At 41.2% G+C, this 26,830-nt stretch overlaps 1 protein-coding gene and 1 pseudogene across 1 annotated transcript in view; one reads left to right on the top strand and one right to left on the bottom strand.

Moving 5' to 3' along the window:
• The window catches only part of LOC112611883, a 272,327-nt pseudogene that overhangs the window by 64,049 nt on the left and 181,448 nt on the right, over positions 1–26,830 (bottom strand).
• Positions 1–26,830, top strand: part of LOC112612816 (zinc finger protein 43-like) — a 108,532-nt gene that overhangs the window by 24,813 nt on the left and 56,889 nt on the right. Inside the window, 2 exon segments of the mRNA XM_025367746.1 lie at positions 13,089–15,241; positions 16,782–16,791. Of these exon segments, the coding sequence (XP_025223531.1) occupies positions 13,089–15,241; positions 16,782–16,791 (2,163 nt within the window).

Raw genomic sequence — 26,830 nt, 5'->3', positions numbered from 1 at the left:
TTTTTGTATTTTAAGTAGAGATGGGCTTTCACCATGTTGGTAAGATTGGTCTAAAACTTCTGACCTCAAATGATCCACCCATCTCTGCCTTTCAAAATGCTGGGATTATAGGCATGAGCCACCGTGCCTGGCCCAGTTTCTATTTTTTATTTCCAAATTTGTCTGTAATTTTGGATTCAGACATTTAGGACAGTTATACTAGAATTTACATGTTATGTCTGAAGTAAATTAGATAATTAGTAAGCACTCCATATTTACTAATATAGTTACTTATAAATTTAAGTTTGCTGTAGGTAAAAGAGAATGATAGGATTTGTACCTACTTTTCTACCCTATATCTAAATAATATAATTTATTCCCAGATATTTGTTTTATATATCAGAGGCTCTAACCGTATTTTGCCATATATAAATATATATATAAAAAATATGTAATTCAGTTTTGCCTCTAGAGTTGGATTACAGCAGTTTCATTTTTTGTAAGTATAGCATCTACTTAAAATATAAAAATTATCTGTAGTTTCTTTTAAATGTTTATTAAAATTTTATCAGAATCTTGTATTTATGATTATACTGTGTTTTCTCTAAAATTTTACTGCTGTACAGTTCATGCCAATGATTCAGAAGTACAAAGCTACAGTCAAATATTGTAGTTATCTAAACAAATTCTTCTTTAATGGTGCATCAGTGTTACATACCAGATTTTTTTTTTCTTTAAACGGAGTTTTGCTCTTTTTGCCCAGGCTAAAGTGCAGTTGCATGATCTTGACTCACTGCAGCCTCCGCCCCTCCAGGTTCCAGCGATTCTCCTGTCTCAGGACTGAGTAGCTGGGATTATAGGCATTTGCCATCATGCCCGGCTAATTTTTGTATTTTTAGTAGAGACGGGGTTTCATCATATTGGTCAGGCTGGTCTTGAATTTCTGACCTCAGGTGATCCACCTGCCTTGGCCTCCGAAAGTGCTGGGATTACAGGCGTGAGCCACTGTGCCTGGCCTTGCATACCAGATTTTATGGGTAAACATTTCTCTTATTATTGTTTTCCAGTTACATATTAGTGTATTTCTTCAGTGTAGGTTTCTTAAAATCAGTTTATTGTGTTTTTTGGTTTTACCTGTGTATTGTAATTTCAGACAATTTTCAATTCTGTATGCTTTAAGTCAATGTGGGATTTAATTAAGAGATAAATTGTAGCAGGACGAGCCTCAGACACCAAGTTGTAGAAGGAAGGGCTTTATTCAGCTGGGAGCATCAGGAAGCTACCGTCTTAAAATCTAAGCTCCCCAAATGCACAATTTCTGTCCCTTTTAAGGGCTCACAACACTAAAGATTTTACATGAAAGGGTTGTGATTGATTAATCTAGGGGGTGTGTGACAGGGGCTTCATGCACCGGTAGTCAACGTGAAACAGAACAGAGCAGGGAGTTTCACAGTGTTTTTCCATACAATGTCTGGAATCTATGGATAACATAGGTTGCTAAGTCATAAGCTGATTTTTAACCACTAGGTTTGGGCCAGGCTGGCCCATGCCTGGTTTCGGGTCTGGTGCCTAGTGCCGGGCTGCCAGCCTTTGGTTTCACTTCCTTGTTTTTTTTTCTTAAAACAGGTACTGAGTATAAAACAATATAAAACAGTGTGAGAGGGTCTCTCTCTTCCCTCATTTACCCCTTTGAGACTTTCACTCATTTTGTTAGTGGGAGTTCTCACTTTCATTCTCACTAGTTTTGTCTTCCTGTGCAATAGACTGATAGTGATTCATATAGTATGTTCGTGCTGAAGCATTCTGGTGAACTAAGGTAGCGACGAAGCTTTTTATCATTTGGAGAAGTACAGGTAGCAAACAAGGGAGCAGTAAGCAGGTTCCTATTACTATTATTACTCCTATTGTAAGAGTTTTAAATCCTCCTATTGCCACGAACCAATTTCCAAACATGGCTCCCGGATTAAATCTGTGCCACACTTGCACGGGTACATGTGCCAGTTTTGTTATATTTTTATATCTTCAGCTACTTGTTGCCATCTTCTGTACCAAGTCAACCACAAATGCCGGCCCATTATCTGAGCCAATTCGTAGAGGCAGTCCAAATCTAGGGATGAGATCTCAAAGAGGCACGTGGGTTACTTCACGAGCTTTTTCAGTTTGTGTTGGATAAGCCTCCACCCACCCAGAGTAAGTACACACTAGAACCAGTAAATACTTGTTACCTCCACATTTAGGCATCTCTGTGAAGTCCACTTGAAGATCTTCAAAAGGAGCCGCTCCGTAGGCTTGTATGCCAGGAGGCACAGAGGGGCCTTGCTTTGCATTGTGCTGTCAACGGGTAACGTATTGCTGCGCTACTGTTTTAGCAAGAGCTGGCAAGTGTGAGATGTAGAAATACTGGCCTAACAGCTTTTCAAGTGATCCTTGGCCTAAATGGGTAGTTTCATGTACAGCCAGCACAACTGTGGCTCCTAGCAGCTGTGGCACAGCTATTCTTCTTCATCTGGTAACTTTATCCATCCTTCCTTTATTGTTTGTCCTCTCTCTGCCTGAAGAAAATCTTTTTCCTCTTTAGAGGCACCAGATCAAGCGTTTGAGGGAGTAGTGGGGCTATGACTGGTGCCTGGTAAGGAGTTGATGCTGCTTTTCGTGCCTCTGTGTCTGCTTGGGAGTTTCCTTGGCTCACCGAGGTGGAAACTCACTGGTGTCCCCTGCAGTGCATGACTGCCACCTTTTGGGGTTTCCACACTGCTTCTAATAATTGTAGAATTTCTTATTGATATTTTATGTCCTTTTCCCCAGAATTTAACAGGCCTTTTTCTTTATATAATGCTCCATGTACTTGAAGGGTTAGAAAAGCATATCAGGAGTCCAACACCTCTACACAGTTATGTTCAACAGGGCCGTCGGATACTGGGAGCAAGGTGGCAGGATTTAAAGTGTTACAGACTACAGTAGTTATGCAGGGGTTTTCACATAACAAGACTTGGTCCTTAGTTAATCTAGCATTTGTTAGCCAATGGTGTCCTTTGGTATTCATCAGAGTTACCACCGCATGGGGGGCTTTTATATTTAGGTTTTGTCCAAGGGTTAGCTTTTCCACTTCTTGTGCTAACAGGGCCGTTGCCGCCAAGGCTCTTAGACATGGAGGCCAGCCTTTAGAAACCCCATCTAGTTGTTTTGAGAGGTAGGCCACTGGTCTTGGCCAGGGCCCCACAGTTTGAGTTAAAACTCCTACTTCAATTTTTTCTCTTTCTGACACATAGAGCGTGAAGGGCTTTGTCAAATCTGGTAGTTTTAGAGCTGGGGCTGACATAAGTTTTTCTTTTAACTTACAAAAGGCTTGCTGTTGTAGAGGCCCCCATTCAAAGGGCTCTCAATCGCCTCCCTTTGTAACCCCATACAACGGTTTGGCTAGCACCGCAAAGTTTGGGAGCCATAATCTGCAAAACCCCACAGCTCCTAAAAATTCTTACTTGCCTTCTGGTTTTAGGTTCCAGTAGACTGCAGATGATCTGCTTTCTTTCTGACCCTAGGCTGCGCTCCCCTTTTCGAATAGTGAATCCCAGGTAGTGTACCTGCTGTCTGCAGATCTGAGCTTTCTTCTAGGACACCTTATACCCACACTCCTCCAGGTGCCGAAGCAGGGCATCCGTCCCTTTTGCACACACAACTGCCGTGGACTGTCCTAGGAGAAGGTCATCCACGTACTGGAGCAGGACGCAGCCTAGGTCTTTAGCAGGAAACTTCTGGAGGTCTCGAGCCAACGCCTCCCCAAAGATGGGGGAGTTTTTGAACCCTTGGGGAAGCCGAGTCCAAGTGTACTGAGTGGTGACACCTGACCCCGGATCTTCCCACTGAAAGGCAAATAGCTTTTGGCTCTCAGGAGCTAGTCTGATGCTAAAGAAGGCACCTTTCAAGTCCAGGCAAGTAAACCAGCCGTCCTCAGCCGGTGGCAATCCTAACAGTGTGTAAGGGTTAGGAACTGTTGGGTACAGAGTCACTGTAGCTTGGTTTACCAAGCATAAGTCCTGTTCGAGTCTATATTCTTTGGTCCCTGGTTTGGGGACAGGTAGGAGGGGGTTGTTTCTTGGAGACTGGCAAGGAACTATAATTCCAAAGGCTTTTAAGCGTCTAAGATGAGTCTGTATTCCTTTAAGGGCTTTCCTGGGAACTGAGTACCGCTTTTGTCTGATTGGCTGGGCCCCAGGCTTGACTTCTATCAGTACGGGGCTTAATTGATTGCCAGCCCTGGAGGATTGTCCTCTGCCCATACTCAGGGCCATCGCTTAGCTAGAGTTGGTTTTATTTCCTGACCTGGCTCGGTTAGAAAAAGTCTCCATTCTTCCTCCCCGGGGGACTGTAAGGGCCATGATGACTCCTGTTTCCGGTAACTTCAGCTGTAAAGAACCCTGTTTTGTAAAGCAAATGATGATTCTCAGCTTGCTAAGCAAGTCTCTTCCCAACAAAGGCAAGGGGCAGTCAGGCATATACAGAAATTGATGAGTCACTTTATGTCCTCCCACCGAGCAGGTCCACGGCAGGCAGAAAGCCTGCTTGGCAGAGACACCTGTTGCTCCAATTATATCAATGGTCTTTTTAGATAAGGGGGTCACTGGGGTGGTTACTACTGAGTGTTCGGCTCTAGTATTGATCAGAAACTTAATGTCCTTGCCACCTATTTTCATCCTGACCATGGGCTCCTTGGGGACGTTTGAGCCCAGTCCCCTTCAGTCTAGTAGCCCTTCAGCCAGATTGAACAAAGTCCCTTCATCTTTGTCTGAGATCTTTTGCTCTGCATCACCCTGCTTTTCCTTTAGTTGCGGACATTTATGTTTCCAATGTCCTATTTTTTTTTTTTTTTTTTTTTTTTGAGATGGAGTCTCGCTGTGTGGCCTGGGCTGGAGTGCAGTGGCCGGATCTCAGCTTACTGCAAGCTCCGCCTCCCGGGTTCACGCCATTCTCCTGCCTCAGCCTCCCGAGTAGCTGGGACTACAGGCGCCCGCCACCTCGCCCGGCTAGTTTTTTTTTGTATTTTTAGTAGAGACGGGGTTTCACCGTGTTAGCCAGGATGGTCTTGATCTCCTGACCTCGTGATCCGCCCGTCTCGGCCTCCCAAAGTGCTGGGATTACAGGCTTGAGCCACCGCGCCCGGCCCAATGTCCTATTTTTTTTACAGTAGGCACATTGGTTATGCTGCAGACGTGAGCGATTGGACTGGGCATTCCTCCCAGAACCCCCCTTTCCCTGCCCTTTCGGGAGAATTCCTCTAATTGCCGCTGCCAGCAAATCAACATTTCATCTGGCCTGGCGTTCGCCCTCCTTGCAGCTGTCTCGGCAGCTTGTTGCATCTCTATTTACAAATGCTTGATTAGCTATCTCTAGTAACTACGAGGCATTCATTCCTGCAAACCCAGCCTGTTTTTGCAATTTTCTCTGGATATCTTCTGCGCTCTGACTAACTAAGGCCATGTTAATCATATGCTGATTTTCAGGACTGTCCAGATCGAAAGGAGTGTACATACGATAGGCCTCATACAGTCTTTCACAGAACTGGGCTGGGCTTTCCTCCTTTCCTTGGATGACTTCAGAAACTTTATTTACATTGGTGGCCTTTTGAATGTTTAAGTATTCCTGGGGATTTTGGTAATTGGCTGGGACATGCTCCTCTAGCCATTTAATTCCCGCCTGGAGCACTCATCGCCTTTCATGTGTGCTCCTCTAGCCATTTAGTTGCTGCCTGGAGCACCCTTCACCTTTCATCTATGTTTCATGAGTAGCTGGTGGCAATCAGCCCAAGTAGGATTATGAGTCTGGATAATTGTTTAATTGATAATCAGTGTAAGATGGAGTGTTATTTTTCCAATTGAGGAGGTCAGCAGAGGTGAAAGGGTGATATACAAAGGCATGCCATTCCACCATGTGTCCGTCCTCATCTATGCCAGTATATCACTGCTCTCGCAGGGGCATTTGGATTCCAGCCTTGGGCCATAAGCGAGCTGCCAAGGGAGGAGTTTCTCCTGCAGCTTCACTTCCCTTCTTGTCTACTCTGGGTAGTCTGGGGGTTGTGAGCTCAGGAGAACGGGGCCTCTCCGCTTGATAAGTGGGGGGCACTGTTGGTGCCATCTCCTGCCATGAGTCCTTGGGCTCTGGGTCAGACAGAACTTTAGGTGCCGGCTTCCCTCAGTGGGTGGAGCGAGAATGTTCCTTAACTAACTCTCCCTTTGCTACTAGTACTGCTGCTGCCTGTCCCCTTAACCACTGTGGGGGATTTAAAACTAGCTGTAACCAGGAATGTAACCAGGAATCTATATATGGGAATTGATCTGGGTGTCCTGGCTTGCCAGTTACTTTGTGCCATACCTTTGAAACTAGAGACCTGTCTAGGCTTCCTTCTGATGGCCAACCTACATCTAATGCTGGCCAGTCTGTTTCACACAAAGTTCTAAGTTTTCCTGGAGTCATAGTGATTCCATAGTCTCCTTTGAATCCTTTCTTGAAATTCTTTAACATAGTCCCTAATGGGGTGGGCTTACTTTGTGCCTGATCCATGTTTTCTCAAGACAAAATATCATGCTCACACCACACACTCACCATAAAACAAAGAACAGGTAAAGAGGGCACACACACACACCCCTTTACAGTTTGTACCAAACTAAAAGCGAAACCAAAACTAGAGTATCCAGAGATTCAAGCCAAGTCAGAACTAAAACCGAAGTATCATGCAATTCAAGTCAAGTCAAAACCAGAACAAAAGTGCCAATGCAGGCACGCTGTGGGTGATCAGGCCATGCTTCCACTCAGGTGGAGTGGACAAGTTCCAAAGACTAGTCTTACCAAGTTTCAGATGTCCGGATTCCAAGTGCCAGTTCCTTCCTGGCGTTCAGCCACTGTGTTAATCCTCCATGGGGGCCTGCTACGCACTGCTCTGGCGAGGCGTTCCACCGGGGCAATTGCCTACCCGGGAGCACTCTTTGGATCGTGTCACTCAGGCTGGCTGGACCCCCCGCAGGGATGCTCCACAGGGCAGGCCTAAGCCGCCTAAGGGACTTTCTCGGCCGTCCATCAGTCACCTTGCTTCCCAGTCAGGGAACCAAGAGATGTAGCAGGATGAGCCACAGACAAAACCCCTCAGACACCGAGTTGTAGAAGGAAGGGCTTTATTCAGCTGGGAGCATCAGGCAGCTACCATCTTAAAATCTGAGCTCCCCGAGTGCACAGTTTCTGTCCCTTTTAAGGGCTCACAACACTAAAGATTTCACATGAAAGGGTCGTGATTGGTTGAGTAATCACAGTGCTTCATGCACCGATAGTCAGAGTGAAACAGAACAGAGCAGGGAGTTTCATAATGCTTTTCCATACAATGTCTGGAATCTATGGATAACATCGGTTGCTAAGTCATGAGTTGATTTTTAACTACTAGGTTTAAGCCAGGCAGGCCCAGGCCTGATTTTGGGTCTGGTTTTGGGTCTGGTGCCTGGTGCCAGGCTGACTGCCTTTGGTTTCACCTCCTTGTTTTTTTTTCTTAAAACAGGTACTGAGTATAAAACAATATAAAACAGTGTGAGAGGGTCTCTCTCTTCCCTCAAAATCACTGGCCGGGCACAGTGGGTCACACCTGCAATCCTAGCACTTCGAGAGGCTGAGGCAGGCGGATCACAAGGTCGGGAGATGAGACCCTCCTGGCTACAAAAAATTAGCCTAACACGGTGGTGTGTGCCTGTAGTCCCAGCTACTCGGAAGGCTGAAGCAGGAGAATCACTTAAACCTGGGAAGTGGAGGTTGCAGTGAGCCAGATTGCACCGCTGCTCTCCAGCCTGGGAGACAGAACAAGACTCCATCTCAAAAAAAAAAAAAAGATCAATCACCAAATGTCTATCACAATCCTATTATATATATGTGTGTGTGTGTGTGTCTGTGTGTGTTTATAAATATGACCCCAATTTTGGTTAAAGCTTATCTTGTATATATTATTTTTCAGCTAATTTTTAATGGTTGTTTTATCTTCTCTAAGCAAGTAATCATGGAAATAGTCTATTTTCACCATGTGTTTAATGATGAAAATATATTTTCTTTGTATGAAAGAAACACTTTTGTAATTCGAAGGTAGTTTTTAAAAAGGTTTATAATGCTGTATTTTTTTCAGTTTTTTTTTTTTTTAATGTTAGTGTTGTAAAAACACGTAACATAAAATTTACCAACTTAAATCTATTGAAGTGTACACTTCAGACATGGTGGTGACTCACATCTGCAATCCCAGGATTTTGGGAGGCCAAGACAGGTGGATTGATTGAGGCCAAAGTATGAGACTGGTCTGGGCAACACATGGAGATTCCCTCTGTACAAGTAATTTTAAAAAATAGCCAGGCATGGTGGTGTGCACCCATGGTACAAGCTTTTTGGGAGATTGAGGGGGAGGGATTACATGAGCTTTGAAGTTAGAGTCTACAGTGAGCCATAATTGCACCACTGTACTTCAGCTTGGGTAACAAAGTGAGACTCTGTCTTTAAAAAAAAAAAAAACAATTGTACATTTCAGATATGATAAAAATATATACATTGTTATTCAAAAAACTTCTAGAAATTTTACATATGTGAAACTAAATACACATTAAGTAACAAGTGCTCATTTTGCCGTTTTCAGCCCTTGACAAACACCCTTTTACTTGCTGATTTTATGAGTGTGACTACTTAAGATACCTCAGATAAGTTGAGTCATATGGTATCCATAATTTCGTTACTTGCTAATTTCTGGTGACATAATATTCTCAAAATTTATCTTAAAATGAGGCAAGATTTTCTATTTGAAGGCTGAATAATATTACATTGTAGGTATATGTTACGTCTTTTGATGTATTTATAAATCAAGGGACATCTAAGTTTCTTCAACCTTTTGGCTTTTGTGCATACTGATACAAAAAATATGGATATTCATATATGTTACTCAGGTCCTGCATTTTCTGTTATGAATATAGATTCATAAATGAGATTTTTTTGTATTGGATAATTTCATTTTTAATTCTTTGAGAAACATTTATAATTTTTTTTTTTTTTGAGACAAAGTTTTGCTCTCGTTGCCCAGGCTGGAGTCAATGGCGTGATCTCGGTTCACTGCAACCTCTGCACCCCAGGTTCAAGCGATCCTTCTGCCTCAGCTCTCTGAGTAGCTGGGATTACAGGCATGGGCCACCATGCCTGGCTAATTTTGTATTTTTAGTAGAGATGGAGTTATTCCATGTTGATCAGGCTAGTCTCGAACTTCCGACCTCAGGTGATCTGCCAGCCTCGACCTCCTTGTTTTCCACCAACAGTCAACATAGGGTTTTTTTTTTAATTGGTAATTTATTATTATTATTATTATTTTGAGATGGAGTCTCGCTCTGTCACCTAGACTGAAGTGCAGTGATTTGTTCTTGTGTGCCAGGTTCAAACAGTTCTCCTGCCTCAGCCTCAGGAGTAGCTGAGATTACAGGCACCCATCACTATGTCTGGCTAATTTTTGTCTTTTTAGTAGAGATGGGGTTTTGCCGTGTTGGCCAGACTGATCTCGAACTGACCTATGGTGATTCACCTGTCTCAACCTCCCAAAGCACTGGGATTAAAGATGTGAGCCACTGTACCTGGCTGGTTTTATTTTATTTTATTTTATTTTATTTATTTATTTATTTTTTTGAGATGGAGTCTCGCTCTGTTGCCCAGGCTGGAGTGCAGTGGCCAGATCTCAGCTCACTGCAAGCTCCGCCTCCCAGGTTCACGCCATTCTCCTGCCTCAGCCTCCCGAGTGGCTGGGACTACAGGCGCCCACCACCTCGCCCGGCTAGTTTTTTGTATTTTTTTTTTAGTAGAGACGGGTTTTCACCATGTTAGCCAGGATGGTCTCAATCTCCTGACCTCGTGATCGGCCCGTCTCGGCCTCCCAAAGTGCTGGGATTACAGGCTTGAGCCACCGAGCCCGGCTGGTTTTATTTTTATTGCATCATCAACAGATTTTGTGTTTTTATAAAATTTATAGTAGCCATTCGAAATGGGTGTGAGGTGATTTTGTTTTTCATTGTGATTTTTATGCATTTCTCTACAAATTGTAATTTTGTGTCTTTTTAAATGCTTCTTCCCATTTGTGTATAGTTTTGGTAAAAATTTAGTTCAGTTATTTGTACATTTCCAAATCAGATTATTCAACTTTATTGTCAGTTTTAAAAGTTGTTTATATATTATGAATATTAATACCACATGTGATTTACAAATACTTTCACTCATTTTCTAGGAGGCATTGTCTCTCTATTGAATGTTTTCTTTGATGTACACAAATTTTGAGGTATAGTGTAGTTAAATTTTTCTGTTCTTTGTTGTTCATGCATTTAAGGTTGTATCTAAGAAAATGGTGCCAAGACCAGTGTCGTGTCTTTTTTCCATATTTCTTTTTAAAAGATTTGTTAGTTCCTTTTTTCTGTCTTACGTGTTTTGTTTAAAATGTTTTTATATATACTTCAAGGAAATCATCCAACTTTATTTTATTAGTGTTGGTATCCACGTTTCAACATCATTTTTGAAGGTATTTTTTTTCTATTGTTTGCACATGACAACTTTGTAGAAGATCGTTTGATCATATACAGAAGGGTTCATTTTAGGGTTCTTTATTCTGTTCTTTCATCTACTTATCTGTCTTTGTGTCAGTACCACATTGTTATTGTAGCTTTTAATATGTTTTGAAATCAGAAAGTATAATGCCTCTTTATTGTTTCATAATTGCTTGGCTATAGTTTTTTTTTTTTTTTTTTTTTTTTTTTAGAGATAGAGATCTCGCTCTGTCACCCAGGCTGGAGTGCAGTAGCACGATTGTGGCTCACTGAAACATCTGCCTCCCGGGTTCTAGCAATTCACCTGCCTCAGCCTCCCAAGTAGCTGGGATTGCAGGCACACACTGCGATGCCCAGCTAATTTTTTGTATTTTTGGTAGAGACAGGGTTTCACCATGTTACCCAGGCTGGTCTCAAACTCCTGAGCTCAGCAGGCAATCCACCCGCCTTGGCCTCCCAAAGTGCTAGGATAACAAACGTGAGCCACCGTGCCTGGCTTGGCTATAGTTTTTAATCAAATTTTAAAATTGTGAAGAATATTTCTGTGAAAAATTGTACTATTGAATTTTATGTAGATATTATATTGAATTAGTTCACCACTGTAGTTTGTATTGACAACTTTGGAAAAGTTAAATTCTTTGGTCCTTGAGCAAGAATATGTTGAAGAGTGTGTTTTATTTTCATATATTTTTGGATTTGCCAATTTTGCTTTTAATTCCTAGTTTTATGCAATTTTGGTCAAAAACTGCAGTGTATAATTTTGGTCTTCTTAAATTTATTTGTCACTGTTGTTGTTTTGAGACAGGATCTTACTCTTGCCCAGGCTGGAATACAGTGACATGATTTTGGCTCACTGTAGCCTCAACCTCCTTGGCTCAAGTCAACCTCAGCCCCTCAAGTAGCTGGGTGTACAGGCATGCAGTACTATCCCTGGCTAATTTTTTTTTTTTTTTTTTTTGAGGCGAAGTCTGGCTGTGTCGCCCAGGCTGGAGTGCAGTGGCGTGATGATCTCGGCTCACTGCATGCTCCGCCTCCCGGGTTCACGCCATTCTCCTGCCTCAGCCTCCTGAGTAGCTGGGACTACAGGCACCTGCCACCACGTCCGGCTAATTTTTTTTGTATTTTAGTAGAGATGGGGTTTCACCGTGTTGGCCAGGATGGTCTTGATCTCCTGACCTCGTGATCTGCCCGTCTCGGTCTCCCAAAGTGCTGGGATTACAGGCGTGAGCCACCGCGCCCGGCAAATTTTTTATTATTATTTGTAGAGACAGAGTTTCACTGTGTTTCCCTGGCTGGTCTCAAACTTCTGGCCCCAAGTGATCCTCCCACTTTTGTTTCCCAAGTTTTAGGATTAGGGGCATAAGCAACTGCACACAGTTTATCCTAGCAGAATACACAAGGTGCAAAGAAGAATATTGTATGTTCTCTTGCTTTTTTTTTTTTTTTTTTTTGAGGCAGAGTCTGGCTCTGTCGCCCAGGCTGGAGTGCAGTGGCCGGATCTCAGCTCACTGCAAGCTCCGCCTCCCGGGTTTACACCATTCTCCTGCCTCAGCCTCCCGAGTAGCTGGGACTACAGGCGCCCGCCACCACGCCCGGCTAGTTTTTTGTATTTTTTAGTAGAGACGGGGTTTCACTGTGTTAGCCAGGATGGTCTCGATCTCCTGACCTAGTGATCCGCCGGTCTCGGCCTCCGAAAGTGCTGGGATTACAGGCTTGAGCCACCGTGCCCGGCCGTTCTCTTGCTTTTTACTGGAAAGGTTTATATGAGTCTGTTAAGTTTACTTTGTCTGTGATATGGTTTGGATGTCCATGTTTCCAAACCTCATGCTGCAATGTAATCTTCAGTGTTGGATGTGGGACCTGGAAAGAGGTATTTTTGTCATGGAGGTGAATTCCTCATGAATGACATGGCACCATCGTCTTGGTAATAAGAAAGTTTACACTCTGTTAATTCAAGAGAGAGCTGGTTCATTGAAAGAACCTGGCTCTTTCACCTCACACCTTCTCTATCTGTTACCATGTGATATTTCCAGTTACTCTTTGCCTTCCACCATAACAGTAAGCTTCTTGAGACCCTCACCAGAAACAGATGCTGGTACACACTTCTTTGTAGTACAGTCTGCCAAATTGTGAGCAAAATAAGCCTTTTTTCTTTATAATTATCCACTCTCAGGTATTCCCCTATATGCAAAATAACTGGAGTTGGCAATTTACTTCTAAAGGCACTATGTTATGTTGGAGAGCAGAAAAAGCCGTGTTGGGTAAATGTAACCATTATCTTTTCCTTCTATGTGGCTCTTTGCATTGGGCTCACCTGGGGCACTGCACACACTTATTTATAAATTTTTCGCTGATGCATTTTGATCAGTATGTTTTTGTTACATTTGTATGTCTATAAATAAATTAGGGCCTGTGGCATTTATCTATGACATCTTGCTTATATAACTTGTGTGATTTTATATGTTAGGTAAAGTATATTTATCTCTGAGTCTAGCAAGTGGAATAATTTGTTATTTTTATTTTTTTCAGTTATGTGTTCTCATGTTGCCCCAGACTTTTGGCCAGAGCAGCATATAAAACATCCTTTCCAAAAAGTGACACTGAGAAGATATAAAAACTGTGGACATAAAAATGTACATTTAAAAAAAGACTGTAAAAGTGTGGATGAGTGTAAGGTGCACAGAGGAGGTTATAATGGATTTAACCAATGTTTGCCAGCTACCCAGAGCAACATATTTCTATTTGACAAATGTGTGAAAACCTTTCATGAATTTTCAAATTCAAACAGACATAAGATAAGCCATACTGAAAGAAAACTTTTCAAATGCAAAGAATGTGACAAATCATTTTGCATGCTTTCACAGCTAACTCAACATAAAATAATTCATACCAGAGTGAATTTCTGCAAATGTGAAAAATATGGAAAAGCTTTTAACTGGCCTTCAATCATCACTAAACGTAAGAGAATTAATACTGGAGAGAAACCCTATACATGTGAAGAATGTGGCAAAGTCTTTAACTGGTCCTCACACCTTACTACACATAAAAAAATTTATGCTAGATACAAACTCTACAAATGTGAAGAATGTGGCAAAGCTTTTAACAAGTCCTCAATCCTTACTACTCATAAGATAATTCGCACTGGAAAGAAGTTCTACAAATGTAAAGAATGTGTCAAAACTTTTAACCAATCCTCAAACCTTAGTGAACATAAGAAAATTCATCCTAGGGAGAGACCTTACAAATGTGAAGAATGTGGGAAAGCCTTTAATTGGCCCTCAACTCTTACTAAACATAAGAGAATTCATACTGGAGAGAAACCCTACACATGTGAAGAATGTGGCAAAGCCTTTAACCAGTTCTCAAACCTTACTACACATAAGAGAATCCATACTGCAGAGAAATTCTACAAATGTACAGAATGTGGTGAAGCTTTTAGCCGCTCCTCAAACCTTACTAAACATAAGAAAATTCATACTGAAAAGAAACCCTACAAATGTGAAGAATGTGGCAAAGCTTTTAAGTGGTCCTCAAAGCTTACTGAACATAAGTTAACTCATACAGGAGAGAAACCCTACAAATGTGAAGAATGTGGGAAAGCCTTTAACTGGCCCTCAACCCTTACTAAACATAACAGAATTCATACTGGAGAGAAACCCTACAAATGTGAAGTATGTGGCAAAGCCTTTAACCAGTTCTCAAACCTTACTACACATAAGAGAATTCATACTGCAGAGAAACCCTACAAATGTGAAGAATGTGGCAAAGCTTTTAGCCGGTCCTCAAACCTTAGTAAACATAGGAAAATTCACATTGAAAAGAAACCCTACAAATGTGAAGAATGTGGCAAAGCTTTTAAGTGGTCCTCAAAGCTTACTGAACATAAGATAACTCATAGTGGAGAGAAACCCTACAAATGTGAAGAATGTGGAAAAGCTTTTAACCATTTCTCAATCCTTACCAAACATAAGAGGATTCATACTGGAGAGAAACCCTACAAGTGTGAAGAATGTGGCAAAGCTTTTACCCAATCCTCAAACCTTACTACACATAAGAAAATTCATACTGGAGAGAAATTCTACAAATGCGAAGAATGTGGCAAAGCTTTTACCCAATCTTCAAACCTTACTACACATAAAAAAATTCATACTGGAGGAAAACCCTACAAATGTGAGGAATGTGGTAAAGCTTTTAACCAGTTCTCAACTCTTACTAAACATAAGATAATTCACACTGAGGAGAAACCCTACAAATGTGAAAAATGTGGCAAAGCCTTTAAGTGGTCTTCAACCCTTACTAAACATAAGATAATTCATACTGGAGAGAAACCCTACAAATGTGAAGAATGTGGCAAAGCTTTTAAACTGTCCTCAACCCTTTCTACACATAAGATTATTCATACTGGAGAGAAACCCTACAAATGTGAAAAGTGTGGCAAAGCTTTTAACCGATCCTCAAACCTTATTGAACATAAGAAAATTCATACTGGAAAGCAACCCTACAAATGTGAAGAATGTGGCAAAGCATTTAACTATTCCTCACACCTTAATACACACAAGAGAATTCATACTAAAGAACAACCCTACAAATGTAAAGAATGTGGCAAAGCTTTTAACCAATGTTCAAACCTTACTACACATAACAAAATTCATACTGGAGAGAAACTCTACAAACCTGAAGATGTGACAGTGATTTTGACAACACCTCAAACTTTTTAAAACATAAAATTAATTATACTGGTGAGAAATTCTAGAAATGTAAAGAATGTGACAAAGCCTCTACATGGTTGTCACACTTGATTGTAGGTAAGATAATTTATATTGGAGTAAACTTCTACAAGTATGAAGAATGTGGCAGAACTTTTAATTAATGCTCATACATTATTGCACAGGAAATAATTTTTACTTGGGAAAAGGTGTATACACAAAGAATGTGGAAAAGCCATTAATATCTGCTCATATCTTACTCAACATCAGAGAGTCGGTACTTAATAAAACCATTATAGATGCAAGTAGTGTCAAAAGATCTTTCAGAAAATATAAGCCTTTAAAGTGAAGAAGAGAATTCATTCTGAAGACAAACATTACAAATACAAAGAGGGTTGTAGTATACCATTACGTGTATCACAGATCTTATTGTACACATTTTGTACTAAAGAAAACCCTGAAGCAGTTGCTCAAATATTGTTCAACATCAGAAAATTTATATTGGAAAAACCTGGAAAATGTAATAAATTTGTAAAAACAGTTTTGAAAAACTACAGCTTATAAAACATGAGGGTCTATAGTACTTTGTTGATAGTACAAAGTTTGTTCAACATCAGGGAATTTATATTGCAGAGAAACCCTACAAATGTAATCAGTTTGGAAAAACATTTTTTCAAAAACCACAGCATAGAAAACACCAGAGGGTTCATACTAAAATATATTTTTGCAGATGCAGTAAATATGAAAAAAATTTAATCCTAAATTAAGTTTGTGTAAACATCTGAGAATTCACAGTGGAAATATCTAAGGCATGGACACTTCAGATGTTACACTAAATCAGTGCTAAGTACAGAAAACAACCCAAAATAAAACTTGGTGGATAAATTGTATATAACATTAAAAAAGTAGAAAATTTTCAGAGTTATAACTACATTTAAAGTATACTTTTATCTTGAGAAAATTACTGATTTTTGAATTAGTGAATAATGATGTAATTAAACTCTCAAATAACTATGCTCTTTTTTCATTCCTGCTATATTCACATGTGAAAGCTTGTGACCAATTGTTGCTGCATCAAAGATATGAGAGATTCTTTTATTAGGTGGGCATTATTTAAAACATTTTTTTATGGAACAGTAAGGATACTAAAATGTAAGATGTAGCCAGGCATGGTGGCTCACACCTGTAATCCCAGCACTTTGGGAGGCTGCGGCCGGTGGATCACCTGAGGTCAGGAGTTTGAGACCAACCTGACCAACATGGTGAAACCCTGTCTCTACTAAAAATACAAAAATTTGCCAGGCACCTATAACCCCAGCTAATTCAAAGGCTGAAGCAGGAGAATCCCTTGAACCTGGAAAGTGGAGGTCTCAGTGAGCCGAAATCATACCTACCGTTGCACTCCAACCTGGGCAACAAAAGTCAAACTCCATCTCAAAAAAAAAATGTAAGATTCATGAATTTTCATTCCTGCTATATTCACATGTGAAAGCATGTGATTGAAATTACATTTCAGGCCGGGCGCGGTGGCTCAAGCCTGTAATCCCAGCACTTTGGGAGGCCGAGGCGGGCGGATCACGAGGTCAGGAGATCGAGACCATCCTGGCTAACATGGTGAAACCCCGTCTCTACTAAAAATACAAAAAACTAGCCGGGCGTGGTGGCGGGCTCCTGTAGTCCCAGCTACTCGGAGGCTGAGGCAGGAGAATGGCCTGAACCTGGGAGGCGGAGCTTGCAGTGAGCCGAGATCGCGCCACTGCACTCCAGCCTGGGTGACACAGCTCGAGACTCCGTCTCAAAATAAAAAAAAAAAAAAAAAAAAAAAAAAAAAGAAATTACATTTCAGTAATGAAATTACATTTTCAGTAATTGGAGAGGCACTTTGTGGTTAACTTATAAAGGAGTGATGCAGGAGGTAGGTTTTCAGAGTAATAATCTTCTGCATTATAGTGAGAAAACAAGTTTTTTATTATAGTTAAAATTGGTTAAATTAGTAGTAAATCATTTTATTATAATTTTATGTAATGAAGTATATCTTTTAACATTTTACATGTAAACATAACTTTTTAAAAAATGTATTAAGACCATTGTGCATTCAATGAAACATTATGCTTCTAACTTTAACCTATTCCACCTTACTCAAGGGTGTATGTAAAAGATGGTAACAATATACTATTTGGTAACATAATGGACTAACATTTCTAGTAATCTTCATCAGTGGCTTTCAACTGCAAATAAGTTAAAGAATATTTTTTCTATAGGTTAAATATTCTTGTCTTAATTTCTGTGGATACATAGTATGATTTTAATTACCTTATTATTTGTGCTATTCATAATTTTTTTGTTTGGTTGCTTTTTGGCTTTTTTTTTGGAGACAGAGTCTCGCTCTGTCACCCAGGCTGGAGTACAGTGGCACGATCTTGGCTCACTGCAACCTCCACTTCCCCGGTTCAAGTGATTCTCCTACCTCTGCCTCCCAAATAGTTGGGATTACAGGCATCCGCCACCACACCAGGCTAATTTTTGTATTTTAGTAGAGATGGGGTTTCACCATGTTGACCAGGATGGTCTTGATCTTCCGACCTCGTGATCTGCCTGCCTCGGCCTCCCAGAGTGCTGAGACCACAGGCATGAGCCACTGTGCCCAGCCAAATGTGTATATATTTATGCAATATATGACATGTTTTGATACAGGCATATAATATGTATTAGTCACATCAGGATAAATAAAGTATCCATTACCTTCAGCATTTATCATTTGTATTACAAGCCAATTCTACACTTTTCATTATTTTAATGTACAATTAAATTGTTATTGACTACAGGGTCATTTTAATTATAAAAATTATATAGAGTATAAATAAAATCCATACATTTCTGAGTCATGAATAAACATTGTTACATATTTTTCCTTGAATATGTGGCTGCTCTGCCTGAAACACAAGAGTTTTAGTTTTGGCTTACGTAGAATGAAATATACACATACATCACTCTAAAGATAAACCTTAGGTGTAAGAAAATTATGGAGTAAGTAACTGTTCTTGTGAGTATGAGTTTGTACCTATTTTAGGAAGAAAAAAATCAATATTGAAGCAAGACAAGTAATTTTATTAAGGTGACTAATTTACTAGAAAACTAAAAACCTCAAAAATGCTGAAAGGCAATCTATACTGTCTGCTTTCTATTGGATTCATTACTGTAGGATTTTATGGCTTATGGTTCAGAATCTCCCCATGCAAACTTTTTTTTTTTTAACTTGCTTGGTACTCATGCTAAACCCATAACTTTCTTTTTTATTATTTTTTCTTTTATAGTTTATGAGGTATTCATTATGTAAGCTCACCAGGGATTATAAGAATGATTTTTATGAAATTTAGTTGTGCACACAAAATTTTTAGGTGGAATTCCACAATTAGTGTTTTAAGTTATATTTAGTTAGGACATTCGATTTTGTTTGTTTAATTGGAGACTTCTATATAAACCTACTTTAGTTATTCATTTCACTTTCTATAATTGACATATGTAAATTTATTGAGCTAATAATAGGTAAATACTAGGGAAGCTTTATATGTTCTGAAGTTTTTTTGTTCTGTTTTGTTTTGAAACAGAGTCTCAGCCGGGCGCAGTGGCTCAAGCCTGTAATCCCAGCACTTTGGGAGGCCGAGACGGGCGGATCACGAGGTCAGGAGATCGAGACCATCCTGGCTAACACAGTGAAACCCCGTCTCTACTAAAAAATACAAAAAAAACTAGCCGGGCGAGGTGGCAGGCGCCTGTAGTCCCAGCTACTTGGGAGGCTGAGGCAGGAGAATGGCGTGAACCCGGGAGGCGGAGCTTGCAGTGAGCTGAGATCCGGCCACTGCACTCCAGCCTGGGCAAGAGAGCCAGACTCCGCCTCAAAAAAAAAAAAGAAAGAAACAGAGTCTCACTCTGTCGCCCAGGCTGGAGTGCAGTGGCGTGATCTTGGCTCACTGCAACCTCCACCTCCCAGGTTCAAGCAATTCCCCTGCCTCAGCCTCCTGAGTAGCTGGGACTATAGGCACACACCATCACGCCCAGTTAATTTTCCTTTTTGTATTTTTAGTAGAGAAAAGGTTTCACTGTATTAGTCAGGATGGTCTCCATCTCCTGACGTGTGATGTGCCCGCCTCAGCCTCTCAAAGTGTTAGGATTACAGGCGTGAGCCACTGCACCTGGCCTTTTGAGGATGTTTCTATACATAAATGTAGCAAACAAGCATGACAGTGCTTGCTGTGTAACAGATTGTCCATAATAAGCCAAAAATATTTTTGCTGGAGTTAGTTTGTAACTTCAAGTCAGAGATAGAAAATATCAGTGATGAAGAAATAATATTGATTATTCATGTGGAGAGGACATTTTCCCCGTCTTTAGTAAAAATACAAAAATTAGCTGATCGTGGTGGTATGTGTCCGTATTCCCAGCTACTCGGGAGGCTGAAGCAGGAGAATCGCTTGAACCTGGGAGGCAGAAGTTGCAGTGAGCCGAGATCATGCCATTGCACTCCAGCCTGGGCGACAGAGTGAGACTCCGTCTCAAAACAAAAAACTGGTTTTGTAAGCATCCTCAAAGAAATCTACACCTGTTTCCCAAATACTTGCAATTCAAAATTAAATTTCACAATCTTTTCACAAGAGTGGGTAGACAGCTTTTTTCTTCAAAGTGAGACCTGTACTATAAGGTCTTGATTCTAGCAGATCTGGGAGGTCTACCTACAAACCTGCATGCAGGGCTGTGTGAGTGGCCGCTAGGGCACACTGGTGGGCTGAGAAGGGCCATGGAGAGATTTATGATCACCAGATACCTTCAAAGGTGCATTATCCAAATGCTAGGCTTCACTTCCTAATGAGTTCTAGCAGACTAGTGTTTCCACCAGTCCCTGACCCATGTCTTTTGAATCTCCCTTGCCCAGGGTCTTCACAGCTGTCCACTATGTATGTCTCAGTCTTTGCCGATAGAGGCCACCTAAAATGAGAGCAGAATAGACCTCAGAAAAAGCACCTAACAACCCTACTGTAAGTATTTCAAAGAAAACCAGCTAATTCAGATTTTCTCCAAGGCTTGTCTATTGCAGCTTACTGTTCCTGAGAATGCTTTCTAAGCAGCAATAGATTTGAGAATGTTATTAGCTACTACTGTTTGTTTTCCTTCTAAGGTCCCACATTAACCAAAACCAAAATGAAACCAAAAATCTTCAAGTGTATAGCTTTTATATATATGCCTAGCTGTCTAGCAGTAAAATTTGCACATTATATTGAATCTTGAATGATCTTTGGTGCTTACCAAGATGGCTCTTGGCATCAAACCCCAAAGGCTTTTTTTTTTTTTTTTTTTTGCTCTTCCGTTCTTTTTCCAACGTCAAAACGTTGACGTTAAAATACATCAAACTACAGAGGGAAGAAAAAACCTTAAGTCTTCTAAAAATAATTATTTCATTTAGAAATCTGACGGAGGGTTGGCAGAGGGTCACCAGAATTCAAAAGAGGTTGAGTTTAATCCTCCAGTCCAGCCGTCCACATTTAGAAGTGACAACATTCATGAACTAAGTCAATATAATTTGCGCAGATCTTACCCAACAAACACTAAACTGCAAAAACAAACACTTGCATTTAGACTTATTTTTCTGAGATAGAGTCTTGCTCTGTCGCGAGGCTGGAATGCAGTGGCACGATCTCAGTTCACTGCAACCTCTGCCTCCCAGGTTCAAGCGATTCTTCTGCCTCAGCCTCCTGGGCAGCTGGGACTACAGGCGCATGCCACCACACCCAGCTAATTTTTTGTATTTTTAGTAGAGACGGGGTTTCACCATGTTGGCCAGGATGGTCTCAATTTCTTGACCTCGTGATCCGCCCACCTCAGCCTCCCAAAGTGCTGAGATTACAGGCGTGAGCCTCCGTGCCTGGCCTGCATTTAAACTTTTCTAAAATGTCAAATTAGCATATTCTTTCCTCAGTGTAAAGTTTTTAAAAGCTTTAATCTGCCTTTATTAATTACCCTTTCAAAAATATATTTAAATGCTAGGAAAAGTTAACTTTATTCTCTACTCACAAATTTCTTTTTACAGATAAATGTGGTTATATACATTGTTTAAAAACACTTTTCTACTAGTGACACTTCATGTGTAGATCTACACAAATGCTGTTTTTATTCTTCTGGGAATAAAAAGAGCTGTGCCAAGAACTAATGGAAGGATAAAAATATCTTTGCGGCTGGGTGTGGTGGCTCACGCCGGTAATCCCAGCACTTTGGGAAGTTGAGGCTGGCGGATCATGAGGTCAAGAGATCGAGACCATCTTGGCCAACATGGTGAAACCCCGTCTCTACTAAAAATATAAAAATTAGCTGGGTGTGGTGGTGCACACCTGTAGTCTCAGCTGCTCTGGAGGCTCAGGGAGGAGAATCGCTTGAACCCTGGAGGCTGATGTTGCAGTGAGCAGAGATCGCCTCACTGCACTCCAGCCTGGTGACAGAGTGAGACTCAGTCTCAAAAAAAATTTTTTTTTTTTTGCAATTTTTCCCTACTTGCTCAGCCATTTTTTGTTTGTCTGTTTGGGGTCTGGTGTTTGTTCTTTTCCCTCCATTTTGTTTTTTTTGAGACAGTGCACTGGTAGAAATTGGCACTGATGGGCCAGGTGTGGTGGCTCATATCTGTAACAGCACTTTGGGAGGCCAAGGCAGGCAGATAACTTGAAGTCAGGAGTTTGAGACCAACCTGACCAACATAGTGAAACCCTGCCTCTACTGAAAATACAAAAACTAGCTGGGCGTGGTGGCATGTGCCTGTAATCGCAGTTACTCAGGAGGCTGAGGCAGGAGAATCCCTTGAACCCAGGAGGTGGAGATTGCAGTGGCTGAGAATGCGCCACTGCACTCCAGCCTTGGTGACAGAGTGAGACTCCATCTCAAAAAAAAAAAAAAAAAAAAAAACGAAAGAAAAAAGAAACTAGCACTTGTGGTTGGCTAACCTTTACTCTTCTTTGGAGCAGTGGAGAATTTTTAGCCCCCTGTTGAGGCAAATGTTGAAAAGTCTGACCTTGTTCTCAGGTGCTCCAACTTCTTATTTACAGTGGACCTGCCATGCCTGTGAAAGCCCATGGGCCAGGACATAAGGTAGACTTTACTGCAAAGCACAGGGCGCACTTCATTCCTCACCCTTATGCTTGTGCAGAATGTGCTTGCAGGACCTGGAGAACAGGATGGTCCACACGATCCGGAAGAAGTGCTTAACAACAGATGCGGTGCTGTGAAGATTAAGTCCAGGGTCAGAAACTAGAACCAGTAGGCCAAGCAGATGACACCCTCTAAAAGAAGGGCCTAGGCTAGGCTGCTGGCCACTGAGGCCGGGTTGAAATGCTGGGACACGTTGGAGATGTTAAGTCCAAGAACATCCAAAAGCTCTTCCTAGACGCTCCACAATGTCTGTAGAAACACATCTACTCCCAACACAAACCTCTTCATGAGCCAGGTCAAGATCTTTTGAGCAGCAGATACTGCCTTTTCACAACAGGCTATGGATGCTCCAGCAAAAGGTGTTGACTATGCTAGTGTGGCTGTTCTCAGTTCCCGAGTGACCCCATGTTTCCGGCGCTCCTGAGGCCAACAGCTCAAGCAGCAGCAGTAGCAGCAGCAGGCAAGGCCAGCTCAGGCCTGGCACGTGAGGTCTGCCTGAGGTGCATGTGCCCGTGCCAGCAGGGGGGATGTGATGTCATGGTGCAGGGTGAGGGCTGCACACAAATCTAGGTTGTCATGGGCTCAGCAGGAGCAGCACTGAAATGATCGAGGGCTGCACACCACACCTTTGTCTACTACTGCTGCCACCACCTATAATTTATAGGTAAATACGTTTTAGGAGGCACATGTAATCATTTAGAAAGATTAAAATTCCCTCCTGCTACTTTTTTTTCTCCTTTTCGCATGCCAGACTTTTAGCTAATATCTACAAACCTATTAGGTGGCAGCCATATAAATTTTACTTTAATTAGAATGCTTTCAAAATTACTAAATGAGTTATTTAAGTATAAAATAAAATCTTAACTACTGTATCAACAAAAGAAAATCAAGCTCATATTACAATTAAAGTGAAGAAAGTTGATGGGCTGCATATATTGATTGGTAAAAGTTTGATACCAAAAGTTTTGCAGGCAATAGAATATCCTGATTACCCAGAGCAGGTAGAGCAGGTAGTCAGATAGTGATGAGTGGGGTAGGGTAGAGGCTCTGGGAATGTGCCCCAGGAATGTCAGGTGATTATCAGGTGGTCATCTCAGGATTGATAAGTGATCTCAGCTGGTGACAAGTAGGGGAACCCTCCTAACAAATAGAAAACATTTTGAGCTCTTGGGCAACGACTTAATAAAATCTCACAAATTTGGCAAGACCATCCAAGCATGGACAGTGAGAGGCAAAATAGTGGAGTTTAACCGATATATGCCTTTCTCTGGAGGTGCTCAACTGGCAAAGAAAAATATCTCCAATAGAGAAAGCATAGAACCTCAGAACACTCATGAAGGATGCAGACGACTTCCCTACTGCTGGCAAGTACCACACGAGTAACAGTGAGGTATTAATCATGCCCAAAGGGACCTGGGGAGGAGTCCATAAAACTAGAAAATAGGTGAATGTGTAAGAACCTGGAGCCAAGGGCCAGGTAGGGCACTTGATCTCTAAGTCACCCGTTTGGTCCCTTTCCAAAGGTACTTTGCTTTCTTTCAATAAAGTCCAACTTTTGCTTCAAATTTGCTTTTTGTCTCTTGGCTAGATACTTTCTTTTGAGAAGACAAAAACCAGAAACACTGCCAACCTGTGCGGACTGCCATTGGTAACACAGTGAGAAATGATTTATATTTTATTGCTGGTAATGTATTAGTTATTAACTTCTCCATAATAAATAGAATTTCACATGTAAGAGTCTAATTATTATATGAAGCTTTTCATGTTTTCAGAAATAATTGTCAATTTTTCTCCAAGAATTAACAATTAATGGTCATCAACATTGCTGTGTTTATATCTCCTAAAATTATTAGATGAGAATAAATTTTTATAAACAAAATATTCTGGGGTGGAATGTTTTATCTTTTGCAGCTCATGCATCAACATATCCCAAAAGAACCGTGAATTTGGGAACTGCAAGAACTGAGGCCAGATTTGTTTACCGTGGAAAATTTGGAGTGTTTTCCATTGCTGACTCCATCATCCTTTAACCTTCTGTTGAAGGACCAGTGAGAACCTGTTAATTTCTTTCTTTTTCCTTTTTTCTTTTTTTTTCTTTTTTTTGAGACAGATTCTCACTCTGCTGCCCAGGCTGGAGTGCCGTTGCATGATCTCGGCTCACTGTAACCACCACTTCCTGGGTTCAAGCAATTCTCCTGCCTCAGCTTCCCAAGCAGCTGGGAACAGGTGCATGCCACCATGCCCAGTTAATTTTTGTGTTTTTAGTAGAGATGGGGTTTCACCATATTGGCCAGGCTGGCCTCAAACTCCTGACCTCGTGATCCACCCGCCACGGCCTCCCGAAATGCTAGGATTATAGATGTTAGCCACCGTGCCTGGTCAGAATCTGTTGATTTCAAGCTGCAAAAGCCTTATTATTTTAGGATTAGCATTAAAAATGAGGAACGGGCAATTTTCTTGTATTCTTTGTATGTAATTAAGCGATAGTAAATAGATACTGAAACAAAGCGAAATGTTTGTTTTTGTTTTTTGTTTTTTGTTTTTTTTTTGAGACGGAGTCTTGCTCTGTCACCCAGGCTGGAGTGCAGTGGCCGGATCTCAGCTCACTGCAAGCTCCACCTCCCGGGTTCACGCCATTCTCCTGCCTCAGCCTCCCAAGTAGCTGGGACTACAGACGCCCGCCACCTTGCCCGGCTAGTTTTTTTGTATTTTTAGTAGAGACGGGGTTTCACCGTGTTAGCCAGGATGGTCTCGATCTCCTGACCTCGTGATCCGCCCGTCTCGGCCTCCCAAAGTGCTGGGATTACAGGCTTGAGCCACCGCGCCCGGCCAAAGCGAAATGTTAATGGTGACTATTTGGAGCACCTGCTCTATTTTCTCTGGATTCCCTGATATTTCTGAAATTTTTAAAGATAGTTTTGATCAGTGATTAGTACTACCTTGCCAGAAATGTGCTCAGTTAAGAGATAAGTAAATGAGTTGGCTAAAAGCACAATTACTAAGTAGTGAGGTCACAGCTGGATCATTACTGATTCCATTTTCTCTCTTCAGATATTTTCAAGGCTTCATACTGTGTTACAATGTAACACTAAGAACATATAATTTGAAAACAACTTGTTTTTCATTTGTTTCTAGAAGTTATACTTCAATATTGGAGCAAGGTACAACAATTTGAAGGACATTATTAGCCAATTTAATCTGAATTTGGCTAGAAACACCTACAAAGTTCTAGGTATGGGTCCAATTGATATGCAAATTTAGATTGCAAACATGTACAAACAAAGAAGATAGCAACTGTTTAGATCAAATAAGAGTTTAACTGGATTTGAACCCTGTTAAAAGCCATAAAGGTCTTTCTTTTTCTTTCTTTTCTTTTTTTTTTTTTTTGAGACAGAGTCTTGATCTGTTGCCAGGCTGGAGTGCAATGGCGCGATCTCTGCTCACTGCAACCTCTCCTGCCTCAGCCTCCCGAGTAGCTGGGATTGCAAGCACGTGCCACCATGCCCAGCTAATTTTTGTATTTTTAGTAGACATGGGGTTTTGCCATGTTGACCAGGATGGTCTCGATCTCCTGACCTCATGATCCGCCCGTCTCAGCCTCCCAAAGTGCTGGAATTACAGGTGTGAGCCACCATGCCTGGCAAAGGCCTTTCTATGATATAAAAATTTGTGAATATACAGATGACTTTTTGCAGAATCCTAACAATGATCCGTTAATTGAAATATTACATTTTGAAATTTGAGTAAGCTAACAATAACTTAAATAAACAAGGATTCTAGCTTAAGTAATAAAATATCGGGGAAGCAATCTTAACAATTATTAACTACAAAAACTAAAGCAAAGGTAATTATTCTATAGATATTATCATGTATCCTACTTAATAGAATATTTCTATTTGTATATTTCTTCAATTTGAAAACTTTAAAAGATGTCTACACTAAAAAAGCCAGAATAATATCCAGATTTTCTATCCAAAGCTTTTTTGAAGACTTCAAAGATGGGTTGTGTGTTTTCATTTATGTAGCAAAGAAGGAATGAAAAAAACAAATTACAAAAAGTAGAACATTGGCCGGGCGCGGTGGCTCAAGCCTGTAATCCCTGCACTTTGGGAGGCCGAGACGGGCGGATCACGAGGTCAGGAGATCGAGACCATCCTGGCTAACACGGTGAAACCCCGTCTCTACTAAAAAAATACAAAAAACTAGCCGGGCGAGGTGGCGGGCGCCTGTAGTCCCAGCTACTCGGGAGGCTGAGGCGGGAGAACGGCGTAAACCCGGGAGGCGGAGCTTGCAGTGAGCTGAGATCTGGCCACTGCACTCCAGCCTGGGCGACAGAGCGAGACTCCGTCTCAAAAAAAAAAAAAAAAAAAAAAGAAA

This window comes from Theropithecus gelada, chromosome 19, assembly GCF_003255815.1.
Source record: "Theropithecus gelada isolate Dixy chromosome 19, Tgel_1.0, whole genome shotgun sequence".
Classification (NCBI taxonomy): domain Eukaryota; kingdom Metazoa; phylum Chordata; class Mammalia; order Primates; family Cercopithecidae; genus Theropithecus; species Theropithecus gelada.
The sequence above is the reverse complement of the archived record's forward strand: the minus strand, read 5'-3'. Positions and strand labels throughout refer to the sequence as shown.